Source organism: Mobula birostris, chromosome 13, assembly GCF_030028105.1.
Source record: "Mobula birostris isolate sMobBir1 chromosome 13, sMobBir1.hap1, whole genome shotgun sequence".
Taxonomy (NCBI): domain Eukaryota; kingdom Metazoa; phylum Chordata; class Chondrichthyes; order Myliobatiformes; family Myliobatidae; genus Mobula; species Mobula birostris.
The window spans coordinates 28,646,030-28,665,896 of record NC_092382.1 but is presented as its reverse complement, the minus strand read 5'-3'; the positions used below and the strand labels follow the sequence as shown (position 1 = coordinate 28,665,896).

General features: G+C 46.4%; 1 protein-coding gene across 10 annotated transcripts; it reads right to left on the bottom strand.

Moving 5' to 3' along the window:
- Positions 1-760: 760 nt before the first annotated feature.
- On the bottom strand, positions 761-19,824 carry LOC140208664 (uncharacterized). Of its 10 annotated transcripts, XM_072277513.1 has the most exons (6): positions 18,887-18,913; positions 18,083-18,149; positions 15,092-15,245; positions 11,668-11,763; positions 4,049-6,631; positions 761-1,430 (listed from the first exon to the last, which is right to left on the bottom strand). In XM_072277513.1, the coding sequence occupies exon 5, from the start codon at positions 6,220-6,222 to the stop codon at positions 5,098-5,100; it is 1,125 nt and encodes a 374-aa protein (XP_072133614.1). In that variant the 5' UTR covers positions 6,223-6,631; positions 11,668-11,763; positions 15,092-15,245; positions 18,083-18,149; positions 18,887-18,913; the 3' UTR covers positions 761-1,430; positions 4,049-5,097. The 10 variants fall into 10 exon arrangements, with proteins under 10 accessions (XP_072133614.1, XP_072133610.1, XP_072133611.1 ...); XM_072277509.1 differs by lacking the exon at positions 18,083-18,149 and having other exon boundaries at positions 18,887-18,976; XM_072277510.1 differs by lacking the exon at positions 18,083-18,149 and having other exon boundaries at positions 15,092-15,241; positions 18,887-18,967.
- Between the last annotated feature and the right edge of the window lie 43 nt (positions 19,825-19,867).

The following is a 19,867-nucleotide window of genomic DNA, read 5'->3' as shown; positions in this document are numbered from 1 at the left end:
AGGGTTCTTTGAACTTCAGTGACCTAATTAATTCCAGTTCATTACAACACCCAATCCAGAATAGCTGATCACCAAGTGGGCTCAACCATGAGCTGCTTTAGAAAAGCATCTTGTAGGCATTCTAGGAATTCCTCCTCTTGAAACCAACATCATCCTAATGTTCTTAATCACCTGCATGACAATCCCCCATGACTATTGTAAGATTGCCCTCTTGGCACGCACTTTCTCTCTCCCATTGTCATTTGTGGACCACAGACTTACTATTGTTTAGAGGTGTCTACACATTTCCCATCAGGGATTTTTTTTTACATTTGCTCTTCCTTAATTCTACCCACAGATTCTACACATTCCAACCCTATGCCACCTCTTTCTAATGATTTTATTTAATATTTTAGTAACAGAGCCACACTATCCCACTACCAGCTTGTTCTTGGCTTGTTCTTTCAAGGAACATATAAGTATCTGGGAAACAAGAGGACCTACAGATGCTAGAAATCTAGAAAACTACATAAAAATTGCTGCAGGAGGTCAGCATGTCAGGCAGCATCTATGGATGGGATTCAACATTTCGGGCCAAGACCCATCATCGGGACTCTTGATACCCATGTATCTGGAATATCAACAAGCAAAGACAATAGAAAGTAGTGCAAAATAGGGAAAACTTTGACAAAATTTAGTTCAAGGCTTTAAAAACCTGCCACACAGAGCTCAATAGTTAACAAATACAACAAAGGCAAAAAATATTTTCATCATTTCCGACATTGACTTTTTTAATGAAAATATCTTAGTCCCATTTCAATCAGTAAAATTTAGAAAGATAAATAAGAACTGAAATGACAACTTTAGAAAAAGCCTATTTACACTCAGACCCACTTAAGATTAGCACTACCATGGACAGGAGGAGGAAGAGAAATAACACACATGGAAAAAAAAAAACACAACAGTCAGATAAAACTTCTGTAGCCTTCTGGTAAGCAGGCTCGCTCAGCTTGGTTTCATCTCGGGGGAGCAGTCTCCGGCTCTGCCAAACTGGGTAATCGAGTTTGTGTGGCTGCTGTGTGATGTACCCCACACCGCCAAATAACAGACAGTACACCATATGCCATTAAATGATTACACTTCATGAGTACTTCTTGGTGATGGGTTAGTAGAAACAAATACAATCAAGGCGCCAAGTCAGTAACTCCACCAGTTGTGTGCACAAATAAATCGTTGGAGGTCACGAATCAGGTATTCTTTCCTCCGAACTCCGCCGACCCTCGAATGGGACCACCCTCGGTGGTCGACCAAAACACTCCTCACGAGTCTGTCCTCGTCTCCTCTCCTTGCCGAAGACCCTGGGCCTCAGACTCCCGCTCGGGGTCTGTTCAGTCGCCCAGCTTACAGCATCTCGCGGGTCGCGTCTCCTCTCTCTGTCCCCGTCGTGCCTTCTGAACAAAGCCCACCAAAATCAATAGCTTTCACACACAAGAAAGAATAACATCTATTCTGTTGCTTAGCAATGGCACTCCAAAGTCATCTATGATTATAACCCAAATATGCTGCTACAGAGAACCCCTTACATCAACAGTTAATATTACAGAGAAGCCATTTTATTAGCCGTAGCAGTTAACATGAAGAAGAAACCCCTTACACTACTAAGTATGTATTTTCATCAGAAATGAACAGGATTCAATGCTCCATGTCTGTATATGCAATTGTGATAAGAAATACAGACCAGAAAGCTTAAATGAGAGGCTAACTCAGAAAAATAAATCATGAACATGGAAGAAAACATTAACCAGTGGAATGAGTTTGACCCTCCATGGGAGACATCCCAACGATCTGAGCAGACTAGATGTTGGCAAGGAAGTATCGAGTACAGGTGTCCCCACTTTTCGAACGTTCGCTTTACGAAACCTCACTGTTACGGAAGACCTACATTAGTACCCTGTTTTCGCTTTCAGAAGGTGTTTTCACTGTTACGAAAAAAAGATTCAGCGCGCGATAAAAGATCAGCGCACGATAAAAAATCAGCACGCCCCGAGCAGCCGCTCTCCCCGGATTGGGAACTGCTTTGCTTTAACACGTGCCTGTGAGCAGCCGTTTGCAAGGTGAGTTCTATGGTATCGGAAAAGCCTGAAAGAGCTCGTTAGGGTGTTACACTTACGGTAAAAATAGACATAACTAAGCGTTTTGATCGTGCTGAACGAAGTAAGGACAATGTGAGTTTGGTTTGTGGAAGCTGACGAGCATGATGTTGTAGAGGTTTTGGAATCCTATCACCAAGTACTGACAGATGAAGAGCTGATGCAATTGGGAGAAAAAAGGATAACAATCGCAACCGAATGAGTAATGATAAATTACGACTTTAATTTTGAAAGGGTACGTTGGGTTAGGGGATATTTGCAGGATGGTTTGAGTCCTTATTAAAGAACTGTGTGATAGGAAACTGCGCGAGGCTCAGCAGTCAAGCAAGCCTTCCACATCAGCCACAGCAGACGACGAACCTCGACCTTCGACATCGAGGCGAGCAGAGATAGAAGGTAAAGAGCTGCCTGCTCTAATGGAAACAGGTGACGAGATGACACCCCAGTGTCCCACCACCCCAACCCCTAGGCCATGGACAGATACCGATTCGCAGAGAATGCAAAGCCAGCCGGGAGGCACGCAACACAAGAAAAAAGCCGAAATAAAAATGCTAATTAATTAGGTGCCGACACATAATTGTCAGCCCAGATCAGAGACGACGCAATCGGAAATCAGCACTCTTCTGGGCCGACAATAACGGGTGGCACCTAATTAATTAGCATGTTTGTTTTGGCTTTTTTTTTTAAGATGTGCTGGATGCCTCCCGATTACCGCTGGACCCCTGCGTTCTTCGCGGCAATGTATCGGGTTGACGGCCTGGAGGGTGGGGGCCACTACACCAGACAACCAGCATCAATTCAGTCTAACACACCATCATCCGTGTGTTCTGCGCTGCCTTCCCAATTCCAGTAAGTGATACTACACTGTACATACATTATTTCTACTTTATATCGGCTGTGTATTTTTACGTGTTATTTGGTAGGATTTGGCAGCTTCATAGCTTAAAGGTTACTGGAGAGCGCTTGCACCGTGTTTTTGCCAACAGCGCTTGCGTGAGATTTTCTGCCGACGGCGCTTGCGTGAGATTTTCGCTACGGAGAACAGTTCAGTAATGATTGTGGAAAAGTATTTCTACTTTATATAGGCTGTGTATTTATCATATCATTCTTGCTTTTACTATGTGTTACTGTTATTTTAGGTTTTATATGTTGTTTGGCATAATTTGGTAGGTTATTTTTGGGTCTGCGAATGCTCACAAAATTTTCCCATATAAATAAATGTTAATTCCTTCTTCGATTTACGACATTTCGGCTTACGAACTGTTTCATAGGAACACTCTACCTTCGGATGGCGGGGGAAACCTGTATCTAAACTGAGAGTTGGAGACCTCTTCCCAGATACAGAGGGATTCCTTGCAGAAGTACAGGACAAGGTGGTTAACAAAAAAAAATAAAAAATATGTACAATACAAACAAACAAGCAATCAATGCAGAAAATGCCAAGAGAAACCAGACACAATCAAACTCATTCCAGGATCCTGCAGCAGTTTAACTCAATCTGATTACCTATGCAGCTACAATCAAGTGGCAAATATCATTCACCAAAATCTTGCTTTAAAATACAAACTTAGGAATGACTACCATAACTTCATCAGAGCACCATAAAGCCTGATCCAGATCAGGACAGAATCTCACAATTTATATGATAACCAATACATTATTACACAGAGGGTAATCTAAAATAACCATCCGGATTTAATATTATGGGATAAACAAGCAGGAACAACTCCCTCAATAGATGTAACCGTTCCCAACACACACGTCCTCGACCAGTGGAGCATCTCACCACAGGTATTGTTTGTGTCGTCAGTCAGACAAACAAATTATTTTCTCTGTCAATCAGCTTCCAAATGTTGCTACTCTGTCATTCCTTACCACGCCCCACTGCTGATTCCCTTCTCCTCATCATACGTTCTTACCCCGACCATCGTCCAGAGCCCCAAACTCTGCCCTGTGCAGACCCGCCTCTGGTTTCTGATCCTGCTCTGTTGAACATCCAACTGATGGTTTCCCGTTCTGCTTTCAGTCTTTGGAGGACAGTGGTGTTCTCTAACAACCCTTTAGAAGCAGGAAAAAATGACCCATAATGTGGAAATAAGACCTGAATAAGGTGGTTAATTCCCAATGTCATTCTTCCTCAGCCCAGAGAATTGAGAGGCAAAGAACATCTCAGACAGAACTGCAGTCAGCTCAACTTCTTCAGTCTGCAGAAAATTCAAAGGAAACGTCTTCACCCAAGAGTGGTGACTGGAACCTATCCCACAGGGAGAGCGAAAGGAGAACAACAGTGGAGGATTTTAAAGGACTGTTGTGGATCACAATCACTGGCAGTGTCCAGCCGACCTCAGTTGACTCTCTACTGTACACTAGGTGTGTTATAAATTCACTAAGTACTGAAGACAGAGTTCAAAATAGAACTGATTTATTTGTCTCAGATCCAGAATATTAAACTCCAGTCCCATTAAAGGTGAATATGCAGCAGAAGAAACTCCTCCCATGCCCAGTGACCAGGGTGCAGAACTGGGTGTGGTGAGCAGCAGCAATAATTGCAGAGTTCAGCACCGACAGCCACTCTCGAAATAGCATTCAGCAATGGTGACGGACAAATATCCAGCATGCAGCTTATTGAAACTTTCTCCCCAGTGTGAACCTGGTAGCGTGTCACAAGGTTAGATTACTGAGTGAATCCCTTCCCCATTCACAACAGGTGAACAACCCTCTCCCCAGTGTGAACTCAATGATGCATATTTGGCGGAGATGGCTGAGAGAATCTCTTCCCAAAGTCTGAGCAGGTGATCAGCCTCTAACCAGTGTGAACTCACTGGTGTGCCAACAGATCAGATGACTGACTGAATCCCTTCCCACAGTCTGACCAGGTGAATGGCCATTCCCCAGAGTGAACTGACTGGTGTCTCGGTAGGTGAGATGCCTGAGTGAATCCCTTCCCACAGTCTGAGCAGCTGAACAGTCACTCCACAGTGTGAACTCGCTGGTGACTCTGTAGGGTGGATGATCGAGTGAATCCCTTCCCACAGTCTGAGCAGGTGAACAGCTTCTCCCCAGTGTGAACTCGCTGGTGTGTATGTAGGTGAGATGACTGAGAGAATCTCTTCCCACAGTCTGGGCAGGTGAATGGCTTCTCCCCAGTGTGAACTGACTGGTGACTCAGAAGGTGAGACGATGTGGTGAATCCCTTCCCACAGTCTGAGCAGGTGAACGGCCTCTTCCCAGTGTGAACTGACTGGTGTCCTTGTAGGCTAGCTAACTGTGTGAATCCCTTCCCACAGTCTGAGCAGGTGAAAGGCTTCTCCCCAGTGTGAATTCGCTGGTGTGTCTGTAGGTTGGATGACTGAGTGAATGTCTTCCCACAGACTGAGCAGGTGAACGGCCTCTCCCCAGTGTGAACCGACTGGTGTCTCCGTAGGTGAGATGCCTGAGTGAATCCCTTCCCACAGTCTGAGCAGGTGAACGGCCACTCCCCAGTGTGAACTCGCTGGTGACTCTGTAGGTGGGATGACCGAGTGAATCCCTTTCCACAGTCTGAGCAGGTGAACGGCTTCTCCCCAGTGTGAACTCGCTGGTGTCTCTGCAGGTTGGATGACTGAGTGAATGTCTTATCACAGACTGAGCAGGTGAAATCCCTCACTGCAGTGTGAACTGACTGGTGAATCAGTAGGTGAGCTGATACGGTGAATCCCTTCCCACAGTCTGAGCAGGTGAATGGCCTCTTCCCAGTTTGAACTGATTGGTGTCTTCTGAGGTGAAATGACCGAGTGAATCCCTTCCCACAGTCCGAGCTGGTGAATGGCCTCTCCCCAGTGTGAACTGACTGGTGCCTTCTGAGGTGAAATGACTCAGTGAATCCCTTCCCACAGTCTGAGCAGGTAAATGGCCGCTCCCCGGTGTGAACTGTCTGGTGCCTTCTGAGGGGAAATGACTCAGTGAATCCCTTCCCACAGTCTGAGCAGGTGAACGGCCACTCCCCAGTGTGAACTCGCTGATGTACCTTTAGCTTAGATGAGCAAGTGAATTCCTTCCCACAGTCTGAGCAAATGAATGGCCGCTCCCCGGTGTGAAGTCGCTGGTGAGCCATTAGTTCAGATGACCAAGTGAATCCTTCCCCACAAATTCAGCAGATGACCAGCCTCTGCCCAGTTTGAACTGACTGGTGTGTCCACAGGTGGGAAGACAGCCTGAATCCCTTCTCACACACAGAACAGGTGAATGGCCTTGTCCCAGTGCGAACTTGCTGATGTACCTTCATACGAGATGACGGAGTGAATCCATTCCCACTGTCTGAAGCAGATGAATGGGTTCCCCGCTGTGTAAAATGACGGGAATGCCAGTCGGTCAGATGATCGAATGAATCTCTTCGAATGAGTCTGAGCAGGAAGGATGATCGAGTGAATCCTTGCTCCACTTCTTAAATATCTGGTCAGAGACAGCAAAATTGGCGTGTTGTGTTCGAGATTCCCACAGACAAATTCCTTGTCATTTGTAACCTGTAAAAAGATTTACAAAATCCATCAATAGGTGTAGGACAACATTTCAAATGAGATCACTTGAGTTGTCAAGGTGTGATGTGACATCACACTGTTCCAGTGCAGTTCAACCCAAGTTGGAGAGAGAAATCATCTTCTAACTGGGCACAGTGCTTGTATCTGGAATGACCAACAAATTCTCTGATGCTCTTCCTGTCTCTATAAGAATGGGGTATTTCTGCCATCTCCAGTCTGTGACCTGGCTCAGTTTGACTCTCTCCATTGGTATTATTCCCTGTTCTCACTGAGCTGCATGGGTTCCTGGCCCCACAGTAATTGAAACACTCTCACACAAATAGCTGGCAGTGCATTCCACGCACCCACCACTCTCTGTGTAAAAAACTTACCCCTGACATCCCCTCGGTATCTATTTCAAAGCACCTTAAAACTATGCCCCTCGTGTTAGCCATTTCAGCCCTGGGAACAAAAAATCTGGCTATCCACATGATCAATGCCCCTCATCATCTTGTACAGCTAAAAAATGCTCTAAACATAAACAAGGAAATCATACATTACTTTGAGGATTTGTTCGAAGTATACAAAGTTATGAGGGCATAGATAGGGTAAATGCAAGCAGCTTTTTCCACTGAGGTTGGTTGGGATGACAACCAGAGGTCATGGGTAAGGGGGGGAAGGTGAAAATTAAACAGAAACATTTGGAAAAGCTCTTTACTGAAATGGTCATGACGTGTGGAATGAGATGTCAGCACAAGTGGTGAATATGAGCTCAGTTTCACCATTTAAAAGTAGTTTGTTTGGGAGCCTGGATGGTAGGGGTATGGAGGGCGATGGTCCCAGTGCAGGTAGTTGCATCAGACAGCTTATGTGTTTTTTTCAGCATTGACTACATGGGCCAAATAGCCTGTTTCCATACTGAACCTCTCCATTTTTTTTTTTATGACAGACAAGCTGGCCAAAATTTTTGGAAGGGAAAAGGTAGGAGTGACAATGGAGCAGCAATGGCTGGAGTTTCTGGGAGCAATTCAGGAGCTCAGTGATCAATACATCCCAAAGAATTGGAAGCATTGGAAAGGCAGGAGGACACAACCATGGCTGAAATGAGAAGCCAAAGCCAACATAAAAGCCAAAGAGAGGGCAAAAAAAAATAACAAAAACTATTGGGAAGCTTTTAGATATCTACAAATGACGAATAAAAGAAAAGTCAGATGAGCTCAGGGGGTGGAATTATGATATTGTAGTCATTAATGAGTCTTGGTAGCACCCAACAGTCTGAGGCATTTAGAGGAACAAAATATCCGGAGACTCAATATCTCTTGAAAACCAAGGTTCCCTGCACCAGTTACCTTTCAACTATTATTTTGGTAGGCACATACAAACTCCACACTGTCAAAATTTCACTTCTGAAGGCCTCCCACTTACATAGAACATAGGTGCAGGAGTAGGCCATTCGGCCCTTCGAACTTGCACCGCCATTCAGTATGATCATGGCTGATCATCCAACTCAGAACCCTGTACCAGCCTTCCCTCCATACCCCCTGACCCCCGTAGCCACAAGGGCCATATCTAACTCCCTCTTAAATATAGCCAATCAACTCTGGCAATTAATCCTTTGCCAGAGAACAGCCTGTCCCAAACCACACTTGTCAGATCCTTTCTGACACCATCAAAATTGTCCTTTCTCCAATTTAGAATCTCAACCTATGATCCAGACCTCTCTTTTTCCATATTTACTTTGAATCTCATGGAATTATGATCACTAATTTCTGTCACCAGCCATGGATTATTTCCTCACAGCTTATTGCACACTTCTGGATCAGGAATTCTACGCAATGATTAAGGGCACATTTGACAAACTCTACCCCATCTACTTTTACAGTATGGGAGTCCCAGTCAATACATGGAAAGTTAAAATCACTTACTGAATCAACCTTTGTTTCTTGGCATGGTCTGCAATCTCTCTACAAATTTGTTCCTCTAAATCCCTCAGACTGTTGGGTGCAACCAAGGCCCAATAATGGTTATGTCATGGTCCGGTCTGTGAAGTCCACATTCCGGTTCATGGTCTGGTCCGTGGACTCAGGACTCCGGGTCTTCCAGCTGTTCCTCGTTTGGTTAAATTAATCATAGGCACCTGATTCGAATTTGGGGCTTGCAATGGAAGTAGCGCTGGGGTCGAGTGTGGGCGGCTGGTTTGTCTTGTCAGGCCCCCTTGGAGCAACCTGCTGATGGAAGGCTAGTGAAACCATTTGTGATCTCTAGGCCTGGTTGGAGGACCACCGCTTCATGGAGCCTTGTTACCACTCATTTTACAGTACCCTTTGTGGTATGGACTTGGCTGTTTCCTGAGCCAGCTGAGTGGCCGTCAGCCACTCTGAGCTAGATCGGGATCCGGGTGTTTCCGTGGCCAGCTGAGGTTGCTGGCCGAAATGAGACTCGGAGCTTCCCCGGAGCAGAGATGGAACTCTCTGTCATTCTTTGGTGTTTGTCTCTCCTTGTCCTCGCCTCCGTGGGGTAAGACAGGCCATTTTTCCGTTGCCCTGCGGAGGGTCCTGTCTTGTCTTGTCCTGTCCTCGCCTCCGTGGGGTAAGTCCGCCCGTTCTGCCGTTACCTGCGGAGGGTCTTGTCTTGTCTTTGCCTCGATGGGGTAAGTTGGGCCGTTCTAACGTTGCCCCGTGGAGGGTCTTGTCTCTCCTTGTCCTCGCCTCCGTGGGGTAAGTCAGGCCGTTTTGCCATTGCCCTGTGGGGGGATCTGTCTTGTCTTGTCCTCACCTCAGTGGGGTAAGACAGGCCGTTTTGCCATTGCCCTGCGGAGGGTCTTATCTTGTCCTGTCCTCGCCTCGGTGGGGTACGTCCGGCCGTTCTGCCATTACCTGACGGAGGGTCTTGTCTTGTCCTCGCCTCGGTGGGGTAAGTCCGGCCGTTCTGCCGTTACCTGACGGAGGGACCTGTACCACCTTCGTGTGGAGATGAAGTTCAGTCCCGGCTTGTCTTAGGACAAGTCCCGACTCGATGTCTACGTTCTGTCCTGTCTCATGTTAGTGTCGTGTTAATGATGAGTCCCGGCTTGTCGAAGGATAAGTCCCGGCTCTGTGTTGATGTTCGGTTCCCGGTCTGTCCCTGAGCTCCGAGAACCCAAGCCTCGACGATCCCGCAGCCCAGCTCCGAGAACCCAAGCCTCGACGATCCTGCAGCCCAGCTCCGCGAACCCAAGCCTCGACGATCCCGCAGCCCAGCTCCGAGAACCCAAGCCTCGACGATCCCACAGCCCAGCTCCGAGAACCCAAGCCTCAACGATCCCGCAGCCAAACTCCCAGCCTGCAAGCCAAGCTCAAGACCCAAGACCCCAGCCTGCAAGCCAAGCTCAAGACCCAAGACCCCAGCCTCAAGCCTCAAGAGCAAAGACCCCAGCCTGTCTCCAAGCTCAGTCCTCTAGACCCCAGCCATGTCCTGTCCTGAAGCCATGTCATGTCCTTGCCTGGTTCTGGGGTCCGAGCCCGAGGCAAGACCCAGGTTCTGTGTCCTTGTCCAGCCTCAGGCTTGGAGTACAAGCCTTATCTCCTAGTCCATGGTTCCTAGTCTTGGTGCCGCTTTCCCTAGCCCAAGTCTGCGTTCCTGTCCCTGCTCCTGGTCTGAATCCTGTCACATCCCTACTCTAGTCAAGTCCAGATCCTTGTACTTCAGTGTCTGTGTCTCGCATTTTGGTCTGTTCCCAACGCCCCTATTGTGCCAACAGGAGACAGATAGTTGGTCATTGGTTATACCGGGTCTCCCATCAGAGATACTGGGAATTTAAATTCAGTTAGCAGATCATCTCAAGAGAGAAATATTGAGAACTCACGTTCACCATTTGGCCACAGACCAGACATGGATCGGGGTATTAAAACAGAATCAGAATCAGGTTTATTATCACCGGCATGTGACGTGAAATTTGTTAACTTAGCAGCAGCAGTTCAATGCAATACATAATCTAGCAGAGACAGACAATAATGAATAAAATTAAAAATAATAACAATAATAATAAATAAACAAGTAAACCAATTACGAATATTGAATAGATTTTTTTTTAAAGTGCAAAAACAGAAAGACTGTATATTTAAAAAAAAAAAGTAAGATAGTGTCCAAAGATTCAATGTCCATTTAGGAATCGGATGGTAGAGGGGAAGAAGCTGTTCCTGAATCGCTGAGTGTGTGCCTTCAGGCTTCTGTACCTGCTTTCTGATGGTAACGGTGAGAAAATGGCATGCCCTGGGTGCTGAAGGTCCTGCATAATGGACGCTGCCTTTCTAAGACACTGCTCCCTGAAGATGTCCTGGGTACTTTGTAGATTCATACCCAAGATGGAGCTGACCAGATTTACAACTTCCTGCAGCTTCTTTCGGTCCTGTGCAGTAGCCCCTCCATACCAGACAGTGATGCACCAAACCAGACCACAAGTTTATCTAAAATGAAGTGTCTCCTGATCCTCAGCCATTTCCAAGGCTGGCAATGTTCTCGGCTCGGTTACAGAAAACAGAGTTTGGAAAATTTCCCTCATCTACTTTCCGCATCGAGGGGGCAATTGATAGCTGCCCTGCCAAAACCTGAAATGTTATATCATCACACAATTTCTGAAATCCCGGAAATGCTCTTATCACCTGTTTCTGAATTTTATAAATGGAAGTTGGAGATGTCTTTCACCTCTAAACAGGCTCTGAAGTGCAACGAAACCCTGAGCCTGGACTTTTACTTAAAACAACACCGTTGTCACATTTCTGTTTGTGTTTCACTCTCAACCTGCTGATTCAGGGTCTCCGGCTCTTTTCACTCAGGTGGAGCTTTGCCTGGTGAGCGGAGTCATTCGACCATTACTGGTGTCAGGTCCCTGCGCTGGGACTGTTGGACTGATCGATTACACAAAGCCGCTTTACCAGTGGCATCAATGACACTGCTTGATGAAACTTTTCTCTGCCCTGTTAGCGCCTGTGTAAGTTTCTTCATCTGAACTATTGTGCACCAACAGGGCAGAAGTTTAATTATAAAGATCCCAGTGAACATACCTGTAGCCATTCTGATTCTGAATGACTATTGTTGATTGTTGTCCTCTTGTTTACATTTGGTCACGGTGTAGGACAGCCCCGCCTGCTAGTGATGCCCTGAATTACACAAAACAAGCAGACAGTGAGTCAGACGGAGTAGGAATACTTTGCAAATGTGACAGTATTGCCATCCCCTGTATCAGAGCAGCAGTTCACTTAGGGACCAAACATTCCCTGTTAACTGTTACCACGTCTGCATGTCTGTCCAGTGATATCTGGCAAATCCTACTGATAGAGTCACAGAGCAACAGATCACAGACACAGACCCTTCAGCCCAACGAGACAATGCTGACCACATTGCCCACGGAGATGGCCCCAATTTCCTGTGTTTGATCCATTTCCCTCCTGGCCTCTTCACTCCATCTACACATCCCAAATGCTTCTAGAATTATACAATTGTGCTGCCTCGTCCACTTCCTCTGTCCGTACCCTCCACATCATCACCAGCCTCTGCATGAAACCGTTGCTGCTCCTGTTGGTTTTACAATCTATTTACCACTCCTCTGCCCATTTAGATCCCCTATAAACTACGATAATCTTCACCGTGAGTACCATCTACTAATTTTGTGTCATCTGTGAACTTACTGGTCAAGCTTGTGCACTTGCATTCAAATCATTGCTATCAAATAACGAATATCAAATGTCCCAACTTGTAGCTTTGTGGTACACCACTAGTTACCCGCCCCCATTCTGAGGAGAAGCCTTCAACCACCACTCTTTGCTTGCTACCTTCAAGGCAATTTTTAAATCCATCTAACTTTCTCTCTCTGTACCGCATGGGACCTTATCTCCCAGACCAAGCTGTCATGAGGCATCTTGCCAAAGGCTTTACTGTAGTTCAATGTACAACATCCACTCCCCCACCCTCACTGACAATCATCTTCAAAACCTTAAAATGTATTGTTCAACACAACTTTCCATGCACAATGCCATGGTGACTCCTGATCAGTCTCTGTCGATCCAAGTGTTGGTAGATATTCTGTGTGTGATCGGTCCATATTGTGGAAAATTATCTCCGGCACCTCCCCTTCCATTTTCTCCACTTACCACCAAAAAACCAAAGTGGCACCCCGTAGTAAGCTTATGTTTCTCCAAATGCTCAAAGTTTCTGTCCCCAAGTATCCATTCCAAGGGTTGGCCCACCCCCTGATGTAACACTCACTGGTCTATAATCCCCAGGATTAAACCTACTGGGTTTATTGAATTACAGAACAACATTTGACAGCCTCCAATCATGTGTTACTACCCCTGTGGCCAGAGAGGATACAATGATCATTGTCAATGCCCCGTAACCTCCCCCCTCACTTCCTGTAGTAACGTGGTGTGTATTGGTAGATTCAACAACATCTCTTTCTGAACGTTTCCATGCTGCTATGTTATCGTCACAATCACTGTCCATCTCATTGGTAACTCTGAAGCAAAGCATTCATTAAACATCTTGCCAATCACCGCATCCTCCAGGCACATTTCCACCTTTGCTCCTGAGTAGTCCGAGTCCTACCCTCAATCTATTCACCATCCTCTTCTTCACCCACATGTAGAATGCCTTGAGCTTTCCTTTATCCTACTTCCCAAGGACTTCAAGTTCCCTTTGACCTCTAAGTCACTTCTTAAGCTCCATCCAGGCTACCTTATAATTCTCTGGAGCCTTGCTTGAATGTTGCTTCCTAAACCTAAATAATGAGTCCTTTTCCCTGTTGCTTAAATGTTCCCATCTCTTGTGAACCACGGTTTGTTTATATAAACATTCTTTCACTTTTTGTGGAACAAATCTACCTCGAACTGCATTGAGGTGTTCCTGAAACAGCCTTCACAGTTCCATTGTGCATTTCCCTTTAAAAATGTTTTCCCAATTTACACTCTCAAGTTGCTCCGAATACCATTGCAACTATCCATCCACTAATTAAATACTGTCTCGTAGGGTCTGCTATTATCCTTGTCCATGACCATGATAAAAGTTGGGGTGTTGTGGTCACTGTCTCAAAAGGGCCACCCATTGTGACATCTGTCACCTGACCAGCATCATTGCCTCATACTAGATACAGTACGGCAACTCCTCGAGTTAGCCCATACACATACTGTGTCAAGAATCCTTCCTGGACACACAACACATTCTGCCTCATTGACACATTTTGGAGCAAGGAGGTGGAATCAACATCAGGAAAGTTGAGATCAACAATGATAACAACCTTCTTGCTTCTGCACCTTTCCCAACGCTGCCAAGTTATCTGCTCTCATTATCCCCGTGGCTTTGGGGGAGGCCTATAGAATACTCACAGAATGATAGCCCCCTTCCTATTTCTGAATTTCACCCACATCGATGTCCTCTGTTTATGTAGCTGTGATACCATCCCTAATTAGTACAGACAATTCTCCCCCTTTCACCCCCCACCCCCATATGTATTATGAAACAACTAAAACCTGGAGCATCAAACACCAATCCTGCCCTTGTAACAGTCACGTCTGTGTAATGGTGATAACATGTACCATCCATGTTCTAAGTTACTTTTATTCTTAATACTTGTTGTATTGAATTAAACACATTTCTAACTCACTACCTGATGCCCTGTCCACAACCGATCCTTCCACAGTCTCTTTGAACATTGCATCTACCTTTATATCAACTGTTCTATCACCTGACCAAACACTCTGGTTCCCATCCCACAACGACTGAGTTTAAACCAACCCCGGCAGCTCCAGCAGTCCTGGCTACAAGAACATTTGATCATCTCAAGTACAGATATAACCCATGCCTTTGGTACAGGGTCAAATGGGAACATTGTAAAACCTAATTCTGCTTCATCACAGATTCGTAGGTTCTGACAATTTATTAGTAGAAAAGTACTTGATGACGACAGGGTACGTAAATATAAATTATTGGTTGGCTGTTGCTAGTTAGGACTGAATGAAATGTGGTGCTGGAACATTTGGTTTCAAGAGGGTTTGCTCTTTGCAGAGGCTTGCTCAAACATATTCTAGGCAACTATATCATTACAGCTTGCAATAGACAGAGGAATCAATGACATGTTGCTGTAGTTCATGGTCACTCCACATTTCTGCGGTCACTACAGCAGGAGACAACTGCGGCGTCTTCTAAAGGGAGGAAATTCTCAACGCATTTTGAGATAATTGTGACCTAACACAGACAAGCAAGGAAACATCAGAAGTGATGTTTGAAATGAGCAAACAATATGAGGGAATGTGCATGGCTTCACAGAGCTGCTGCTGACAGTACATTAGTAGATCTAGAATGATTGCAACTGGGCCTGATAGAGGCATAAATGGTATTTCTAGGCTTATTAAGTCTCACTTCAGCTATTTCCTACTTTCCATGGTACAGAAACGTAATGTCTAAAGGACTAGCGTTTGAGTAACTGAGACTCACCAAACTTTCTCCTGAGTGAATCAGTGGAAACTCTGATTCAGGATGGTGCTCTCAGTCCTCGGGCTGTTTCATTGTTGCTGTTCCCTCATCTTCAGTTGTGGTTTTGTTCCAGTCATGGGCTTTTCTTCCAATAAATCTCTCAGCCCAGATCTAACTTTAACCGGAGAGATAATGAAGCATAGACATAAACCAGATAGAGGTTTCTAAGATTATGAAAGACATAGATAGAGTAGACAAGGAGTATCTTTTCGCTGTTTAGAAATGTCTAATACCAGAGGACATGTAATGAAGGTGTGAGGGAGTGGATGCAAAGGAAATGTGAGGGTAAGTTGTTCTACTCAGAGAGGTGTAGATGCTTGGAATCTGCTGTCTGTTATGGTAGTGGAAGCAAATACACGGGGGCTTTTAAGAGACGTTCAGATAGGCACATGGGTGTGAGGAAGATTGAGAGCATATGGAAATTGTATAGGTGGGAGTTATTGGGGAGGTTGATTAACTTTTCAGCTGGTTTGGCGCACCATTGTGGCCGATGCGCCTGTTCCTGTGATGTACTGTTCTGTGTTCTGTTCTATCTTCAGCATCTTGAGTTTCTCTTTGACTCCCACTGGCAGATAGACAGGTGACAGTGAGGGGGGAATTTCAAAATGTCAATTGAATTCTGAAACCCCTGTCTATATCTACTGGTGCAAACAGACAAAAGCATATTTAATCACAGCCACTCCCTGTGAGGGATGGAATGGAAACTCATTTCCTGCTTTGCTTCCAAAGGAACTTCAGAACCAAACATCTGAGCACAGAACAGAAATACTCGCTCAACATCTCATAAACCCGAACAACCTGATCCCCTGATTCATTTTATCTGGGTCAAAACATGTGTGATGTCCCGGAATCCAACCTCTGAGGGTCACAGCCCACACCGAGAGCCTCGCACATCTTTTCCACATCTCACACTGAGAGATTCACACTACCAATATCCAGCCCCCGGAGACGTCTGCTTCATTGCGGAAGGAGGAACATCCAGCCGCATCTGTAATAACACAAACGTGGACCGAAGCCCAAACACTGCCAGTTCCATATTCCTGGAGCCCCCATCCCAAGATTATATCTCAAGCACCAACTCTCCCAGGGCTCTTTGCCGCTGGTAATATGCGGCAGTGTCTCAGCTAATGCCAGTTCAATCTTCTTGCTGCGTGGGATCTCGCCCAGTACAGCTGGCTGCCATGTTTCCTGCAGTGTAGCAGGAACAAAATGTAAAATTATAAAGTAGAAAATGCTGGGAACTCAGTACGTCAGACTACATCTCTGAAAGGACAAATGGTGGAAGACCCAGTTTCAGAACTGAGACTGTCCAAGGTGCTGCTGACCTGCTGAGCATTTCCAGTATTTTCTCCTCCTTCCTTTAAATTTCCTGCAACTGTAGTATTCTCTCCCTCTTCATTTTAATTCACTGATAGTAACTGATTGTAAAATATCAGCAACACCCTAAATTGTAAATGCCACCCCACCCCAACCCATTTGTTAGTTCTCAGTTCATTCTGACCCTGGTGTAATACATTCCATACAGTCAATGCTCACAGCATCCTTTCCTCCCACTGTCACTCTGTTACATTTGCTTCTGCGGCCACTGTCTCTACGCTGAGAGCCGGTGACCACAGAGCGATAAAAAGTACAACACTTGCTGCAGCTCTGACGGGCTGTTACCCTGGAAACGGAGGAAGTGGCTCACCGAAAATAACCGAAAAAGGAAACAACAAACTCAACATCAGATGCTGTGAGTGTCAGTATTACAAAGATTAACACTGCAGCCATTTTGTAACGGGGAAACTAAAATTGAAATGGCTGCTTTTACCCTGCCACCTGCTGTGTTCAATTAAACCTCTGGTAGCTCCAGCTATCAAAAACCCAATCCTGGAAAAGATGCAAAACAAAACTTCACAATGAAGACAAAGTTTGAAAGAGAGATTGCTGAAATATATCATTGCAGCAATGGTACTGTATACAGGCTGGACAGAGGTTGAACAAGATGGGTGACATATATCATTGAGGTGGTGAGATACAGGCTGGACAGAGATTGAACAAGATGGTTGATATATATCATTGAGGTGGTGAGATACAGGCTGGACAGGGAGTGAACAAGATGGGTGATATATATCATTGAGGTGGTGAGATACAGGCTGGACAGAGATTGAACAAGATGGGTGATATATATCATTGAGGTGGTGAGATACAGGCTGGACAGAGATTGAACAAGATGGGTGATATATATCATTGAGGTGGTGAGATACAGGCTGGACAGAGATTGAACAAGATGGGTGATATATATCATTGAGGTGGTGAGATACAGGCTGGACAGAGATTGAACAAGATGGGCAGGGGATGAGCAGATGGAGCCAGATGGGAGCAGGGGATCAAGGGCGATCTCTGATGGTCCTCCAGCAAAACACAGATCCTGAAATGATAGTACTCACTAGTAGATAACAGATATCAGTAGTATACCAAAGCCAGAACAAACAATAACTTTGGTATATGCCCTTTTCCACTTCACACACTTCATCAATGCTCCGCAGAAAGTATCCCATCTGGGTACTTCACATCTTCACACAGCTACTGCTCTTCCTTTAACTGAATGAAGTAGTGGAGAACTGTGGACACAGCTGAGCACATCATAGAAACCAACCTCCCCTCCATGGACTCAGTCTACACTTCCCACCGCCTCAGTAAAGCAGCCAACGTAATGAAAGATCCCCACAACCTGAACATTCTCACTTCTCACCCTCCCACAGGGGTGAAGATAAAATAAAACAGAAACATACCACCCAGGCTCCATGAAGATGTCCATTCTGCTGTTATAAGCGAACTGAATGTTCCCCAGGGTGATGAGTGGACTCCTGACCTCACAGTCTAAATCGATGTGACCTTGCACCACATATCTACCTACACTGCACTTTCTCTGTAACCATAAGGATTTGTTCCACTCTGGTATTGCTTTACCTCAATGAACTGCTGCAATGTATTGATCTGTGCGGATAATACCGAACTCACGGTTTTCACTCAACCTCTGTACATGTAAAACAAAATAAAGATTCCCCATTTTAATCGTGTGGAAATATTAGACAGACTGGGTTGCTCCTTTGGAACTTCTGGAGGGAGTGTACATAATTATGAGAAACCCAGATAAATGAACAAGACTTAATTCTCTCATTAACCGAGCCAGATATCGGGAAACACTGTCAGCATTTCGGCAAGTCGTAGTCATGGAAAGAAAATGTAAATAAACTTCCCAGACCCCCGAGAGGACGTGAGAGATCTGGATCTCACTGTCCTGTCTGAACGGGGAAAGATGAAACTACTCATACACGTGAAGCAGTGACCCAAGGGTGCTATCACTATGTTTAACCCTCGAGTCTGCAAGAACACAACGGGACGAATGGCCGCTTCCAGTCTGCTGGAAATATGTAAAACAACTATCGATCCAGGTGAAGTTTGGATCCGAGACCGGGCCGGGTGATGGAGATAAAGGTCCCCAGGTACAACTCACCGGATGGGTTCGGTCTCGGCATCACCACCTCATCCCGCTCCGGGGACCAGATCACCAGGGGCTGAGCGGCGGCTCATCTCAGACTCTTCCGTGTGAAGGTCTCACAACTCGGACCGACCCCAAGGCCGCCAGTTCGAGGAAGTTAGCGGAACTCACCGCCAAACATCAGGTCCCCGCTCCCCCCGGGATCGGCTTCAGTACTCTCCAATGGGAAATTGTCGGTCTCCTTCACCCTGGTGACCGGCCTCAATACTCACCGACGGGAACCTGCTCTATTTGCCCCGCAGACAGCGATCCGCTTCAACAGAGAACGGAAAGAAAACCAGCGCCCATCCGGGGACTGTGAGGGCGGGGCGGAGGCGGGGCCTCGGAAGCAAAACCCCGCGGATGCTGCAGATCTGCGTTTAACGGGAGCGAGACCCGGGATCACGTGACGGGTGGAGGGTCTCCCACGTGACCCAGTGACTCCGCCCCCTCACTCCTCGATCGTGGAATTAATTTCCATCTTCTGCAGCCCCGTGTTGCCCCAACCACTCACCTCCCACCCCCGTCACTATTTCCACCTTCCCACCTCCCCCTCACCTGGATCCACCTCTCACTCCCCAGCTCTTGCCCCATCCCCACCCCTCACCTCTTTTCTCGGACTATTTCCCGTCCACTCTCAGTCCAGAGGGAGGGTCTCGGCCCGAAATGTTGACGGTCCATTTCCCTCCACAGATGCTGCCCGACCCACTGAGTTCCTCCGGCAGTTTGTTCTTTGGTCTGTGTGACCCGTGTTAGTGTGGGGAGCGGGATTTTACACCATATTCCCGGTACAGTCTCAACAAAACACAAATAATTGTCACTTTGCCCGGACCATCGGCCCCGCTTGCAGGGCAACAGTCTGCCGGTGTTTGCCCCCCAATGTGGTGAATCGCCACCACCGTGGGCTCAGACATTTCCACAGATGAGCCCCTCCTGTCCCCACCGGGACAAACATCCTGTCCGCCCCCTCTCTCACCGTCTTCATCCTCTCCCTCCCCGGGGAACCGGCATCAAACCGACGGGCCGAGCGGTCTCCTCCTACCTCTCAGTGACACATCAGACTCCGGCCGCAGGAGACGCTTCACAAACGCCCCAACTTCCCTCGGAGGGAAATGGAAATAAATCAGAAAGCGGACATTTACTTTGACGGTTGTCCCGCCGTGACGGAAAGTTCGGGAGACGGAGTCAGCGGGGGTAACGCCCTCTCGGCTGGT

What these genes read in the sequence shown, in the direction of transcription:
- LOC140208664 (XM_072277516.1), bottom strand. Translation starts at nt 6,222, where the DNA reads ATGGCTCACCAGCGACTTCACACCGGGGAGCGGCCATTCATTTGCTCA.